We start from the raw sequence: 5,498 nt of genomic DNA on the forward strand, positions 1-5,498 counted from the left end.
GGACGGTCAAAGGCAAGTAGAAAGTTTTATTTGTTACTCTACTAGTGCATCAAACTATGAACACTCCTTAAAGTGTGATAGAATGAATTGTTTACATTGAACCGCACGAGTCTCTCCGCTAGAGCAACCTTGCGGCGAAATGCGCAATGCCTATACATATTTATAGGGCTTACGGCCAATTTCTTTATCCTCGCTTAAATTTTAAACCGGGTTCACCAGTACGTTTAAACCTGGTTAAGACGTTAAGCGAGAATGAAGAAATCGGCCCTTAGTAGTCCTTCGAGCAAATATGCAGGTGATCTAACACTGTCTATGAGCAGAGAAAAGCAATGCCTTTCGTTGTGAAGCTTCTATTTCAAAAAACATCGTAGTCAATCAGTATCATGCATTATTACTTCATTGAGCCTATGAAGTATGCATAGTAATGAAGCACGGCCAAACAACTTCACTTCTGATTATAAATATAAAGAAATGTATGAAACACAGTACAAACTGCTAGAGGAAACCACATAGTTATCAGTTCTTCGCATCCTGATTTCAATATTGACCATTCTTTTCACATCTTCAATCTGGTTCGATTTATAAACTTCGGCATAAGAACGTACATGCGTCTTTGACGGTGGTACTTAGAAAGCGTAATTCGTCATGTTCCGGCACAAAATTATAAAGACGACCGACGACGACGAATTATAATAACTTAAACATTTAAACCAACAGAATTTAAAGGTATACAATTTCTGTTTATAGCGAGCGTGTTTATTTGTTTACATATACAGTTCAATCGTAAATCGACCAAAGGGTCTAACTAAGCCGCAATGTCGTTGAATCGAGCAACAGCGATGCCAGATTTACAGACTGTGGACAGATTTGCTGCACTGAGAAACAAAAATATGCAGAATTAGCATACTTTCATTCCCGTCTCTTTTGCTGTAATTCTCGACGAACATATGATTACGGCCTAAAAGCCAACCGTCAAAATCCACTTTGAATGGAAATTCCAGACAAACCGTTACTAGTCGAACACAGCTCACAACAGTTTATGAAAGAGAAAACTTTTCTCTTTCGTTTACTACCAACATCTGTGATTGGCGTGTAACGGTTTGTCCGGAATTTCCATTCAAAGTGGATTTTGACAGTTGGCTTTTAGGCCGTAATCATATGTTTGTCGAGAATTTTCATGCATTTTCTAGCATATACTTCTAGTAAATATTCAATGAGTGGATAGACCGAATACGTCCAATGCACAAAATTTGCAGCAGAAGAAATGAGAGGCAGATCAAAAAGTATGATATCGGTGATTAAAAAAAAGTTCTGCGTATGCCTGGTCCAGACATTTACAGACTTTTAAAACAGTAATAAACTGACCGATTTTCTTCAGAAAATAGTAGATGTGTCCCAGCATGCAAAGAATTACGAATCAAATACCGTTCATACTTTTACCATTTAGATTTTTTTTAAGAAATTTAGAACTTAATCTTTCACGGAATCTTTTTGGTCTTTTTCGGATTAACGAACCAATGATCTCTAAATGCGCAGGTATCCTTCTGTTGATCAACAGCATGCGGCAGCTGTTCAAATCGTAAAATTATTTCCACAACTTAGTAATACGCGAGTCACACCAACTGCTCCTGATGAGGTTTGTTATTCTATGCTTATTTAATTTCTCTAATATAATTATAATTATTTTCATGCTAGTCATTTTTCTTTTGGCGCAACGGAGGCAAGGAAAAGGGTGCTCATACTGGCATGATATTTCATCGCATCCGGAATGTCATCAAACAGCTACCTGCAGAAAAACATAAATATAATCGAGGAACTATGCCTGTAGAAGAGTCCGTTTCAACTGAACTTGTAGCGCGGGCTCAATTGCTCCGAGTAATGCTTGCATCGGCATCAGTAGCAGAACATATTTGTGATGAAATGGACCGATGCTTTCCAGTCCTCAAACTGTTATTAAAAGAAAAGAAACCCGTTAATGATATCTTGGATATGTTTCCACACCTGTGTTCATATGAAGGATTGGTGGTAACATGTTTATTTTTTATTATTTACTATTTCACTTTATGGTATTCACGGAACATATGAATATTTATATCATATCACTTTTTCTAGATTCGTCAAATGTTTGAGAGATTGTATCCTAACAGAACAGAAGGTCTCAAAATCGAGGATGTCTTCTCTCGGTGTCTATCTTATTCACCGTCCAGATTCTCTAGAGTAGAAGATGGTGAGATATATTTTTTTTTAATTTAGCCCAAAGGTTTGTCATAAAATTTTAAATTTGTAAAACTATTCACAGATCACATTCGAGGATGCTTGAGAATAATTTCTCATATGCCAATTCGCGGACAAAAAAGAACGCTGGTAGGCTGTCCAACTGTAGGCGAAGAACATTCGGCTTCAATTTTAATTCGTTGGATTGGGGTAAATGCAATATAATATACATAAGGTTAGATGTAATGATTTTATATCATCATTAGGAGTGCTTAGATACATACGTGGCATCCCCCGCAACTGATTCTAAACTACACATGGTGTGCGTAGCAAGCCCGATGAAAAGAGGAAATTATGCCGTCATTTGTGAGAAAAAAGTTATATTCGAGACTAACAATTCTATTCATGCAGTGGAAATTTTATTCAAATGCCACGCAGTTCTCGGAGTGGAGGTGCCACCTAATTTTAGAATGTTTTGGGACTTTCTGGCATGTGCCATATATAATATAATTCCGCACAGTCAGAGGACAACTGTGAATAGACTCGTCCAAACTTTTATTGAAGTTTCCCGCGCACGTATTGACAACAAATAAAAGGACAACTTTTTTATACAATACTTACTAAAAACCATAAAATTTAATAAACAGAAGTTTCTTTAATTATTATTGTAAAAATATTCCATAAGAAAAGAAAGACTGCATTGTGTTGTATCCAAAACAAAATTTTGACGGCCAATTTCTTCACTGGATGTAAATCGGTTTAGTTCCAGTTCAAATGCAACTATCGATCATGAACCAATTTAAATAGGAATCGGTTGTTGCATTTCTTCTTACAGAAACCATTCAGAATTGCAAGTCATAATCCGGATGTTTCTCAGTAAAGTTCAGTCAGAAATGAGCCGGAATTCCGGCTGGCTCCAGTCAGTATTCCGGCTCCAGTGACACAACCTATTCTAACTAGAATCGGTTGTGTCACTGGAGCCGGAATACTGACTGGAAACAGCTGGAATTCCGGCTCATTTCCGGCTGAACTTTACTGGGTTTTAATGAAATATTGCACTCATAAATTGGGTAATATTCTACCCAAAAACTGAGGAATTACAACTGGCTTTGTTGTCTACTCAAAAATTGGGTAAGCTTCTGCTCATAATATGAGTAAAAATCGATCAGTTTTTGGTTTTGTTGAAGTTCTACTGAACCCAAAATTTGAGTAATGTTCAACTCAAAGTCTGCGTAATAATTACTTAATTTTTGGTTTTGTTAAATTTGTACTGAACTCAAAATTTGAGCAATGTTGAACTCAAAATCTGAGTACTAGTGAAGCACTTTTGGGTTTAGTGTAGATAATATTGTACTCAAAAACCGAGTAATAATTACTCAGTTTTTGGTTCAGGCTGGCTTACTCAAATTTGAGTAACTCCGGAATTACTCAATTTAAGAGTTGTTCCACTTTATCTGGAAATGGGTGAGATTAAACTCATTTTTGAGTAACTTTTTACGAGCGTGTACGCTGTTATTTTGATTGTTTTCATTTGCAAATTGTCAAATGCAGCTGATAACAGTCAAAGATTCTCGAGTACCAAGATATCAAAAATTCACTGCGACACTTTGCGAAAGTGGCGCTGTCGTTGGCAGACGTGCGAGTATTCAACAACACTGAGGAAAAAACTACACTGAGGAAAAAACTACACTGAGAAAAAATCTATAGTATATATGACCAGACTTTTATGGTTGTTTTGACTATTTGCCAAAAAAGTAGGAATAACCATGAGATCGGTAATACTAAACTTCTGTATCGTAAATAATACTAGAAAAATCGATTACCGCTCAACTATAATGGTGGTATTTATGACAATTTGATCATGGTCACTCCCACAATATTTATCATCTTAAAACTGATAATGGAATAGTCTGAATCACTATTAAAATAAAGTTAAAATGAAAATATGAGCATCTTAAATATAACCAGTGTCATTGTTATAACTACTTTTGGTGTCATTGTTCTCTGCACAATGTATTAATAAGTCCCGAAGACTTAATGTATAGTTGTTATGAAAACACAAAGGTTGAATTAACTAAATACATCGTTTATGTGGACGAGACCCATGTCGTAAGCACCATTTGCGTATAGTGCTTTTCAGCTGACTATACTTTGTATTATTATCAACTATAAAACTGGTCAATTTTTGCGTTCCCAAATGTATTCCTACATGTCGCGACCATTACAGTGAAAAACCGTATACATAACATACGGACGTGCTTTGAAGACTTCGATTTTTTTTACGATTACTATAATGTTGCGGTAAGGCGATGGCCTTAAAAACCATCACATAATCGAGTCCTAGCCTGAAAGGGTTCTTAGTGACCAAATAGGAGCTAGCACTAGCCTTAAAGGTCTCTACACTAAAAATCGGCTTAAAAGTCTGACGAAAGTCGCAACGGAATGCAGTACCAGGAGTTTGCTTTACTCATTAGTATTGCACCAGGTGAGTTAATACAGAAATTTTAAATGAAAATGAACTGTAACGTTCTCAAACCATTAATTTTTCGATTTATTTTTTTTAGCGTGGCTGCAGAAAGGGGTTTTTTTAAGATCATCATCGAGGATTATTAGATTAGATCGTCGTAAGTTTATCGAAGCAGTCCAATGCTACAATGAGCTGTCCCACCGATCTAATGTGGAAGAGGGTGAAAGCAAGTACTAATATGTACCGTTCTTGCTTCGGCTGGTCAACAAAAATCGTGCATGCTGGCTACTCTTTTCAAAGATGAGCGCTGTCAATATCTTCCTGCGTATTCTGTTTTGGAGAAAATGTATTTGGACCGTATCATTCGTCGGTTAGAGCAGCAGGATTTTGAAGTCTTGCTTCAGGCTCACCAGAAGGCAAGCACCATTGATGGTTCTACCATCCTCGGCCGAGCGGTATTTGGGCACAATCTATTGTCTGCTGGTAAATTACCGCTGTGATTATTATCTAAATTATTATTTCAATAAAAAATATACGGAACACTTTAATTCACTCTTACCATCTAGTTATATTAACAGGCGTCATTTTCAGAATAACAATATCCTTTCTTAAAATAACTAGTCAACAAATGTCAAAGTCCCAATGTTTTAGTTATTACAAACAGGCCTAGGTCAGGATTACTATGCTTATTGTTTTACCAAACAGCCCACTTATAATGGTCATTTTGACAACGTAGTGTTCAATTTCACTATTATGATAAAACCGAAGACTCCATATCAAGAAGACTGATATCTCTTTCCTTCCCCCATACAAACGA

At 36.4% G+C, this 5,498-nt stretch overlaps 1 protein-coding gene across 1 annotated transcript; it reads left to right on the forward strand.

Annotated features, from left to right (window-relative positions):
• The first annotated feature begins 1,037 nt into the window (after positions 1–1,037).
• Positions 1,038–2,862, forward strand: LOC131676378 (uncharacterized). Its single transcript, XM_058955448.1, has 6 exons — positions 1,038–1,283; positions 1,537–1,636; positions 1,696–2,025; positions 2,113–2,227; positions 2,300–2,424; positions 2,481–2,862. The coding sequence occupies exons 1-6, from the start codon at positions 1,240–1,242 to the stop codon at positions 2,805–2,807; spliced, it is 1,041 nt and encodes a 346-aa protein (XP_058811431.1). The 5' UTR covers positions 1,038–1,239; the 3' UTR covers positions 2,808–2,862.
• Positions 2,863–5,498: the final 2,636 nt, after the last annotated feature.

Source organism: Topomyia yanbarensis, chromosome 1, assembly GCF_030247195.1.
Source record: "Topomyia yanbarensis strain Yona2022 chromosome 1, ASM3024719v1, whole genome shotgun sequence".
NCBI classification, from domain to species: domain Eukaryota; kingdom Metazoa; phylum Arthropoda; class Insecta; order Diptera; family Culicidae; genus Topomyia; species Topomyia yanbarensis.

What these genes read in the sequence shown, in the direction of transcription:
- LOC131676378 (XM_058955448.1), top strand. Translation starts at nt 1,240, where the DNA reads ATGCACAAAATTTGCAGCAGAAGAAATGAGAGGCAGATCAAAAA. An exon ending in CACCAACTGCTCCTGATGAG is followed by an intron (nt 1,637 to 1,695) that starts GTTTGTTATTCT and finishes TTTTCATGCTAG; the next exon opens with TCATTTTTCTTTTGGCGCAA. An exon ending in GTTCATATGAAGGATTGGTG is followed by an intron (nt 2,026 to 2,112) that starts GTAACATGTTTA and finishes CACTTTTTCTAG; the next exon opens with ATTCGTCAAATGTTTGAGAG.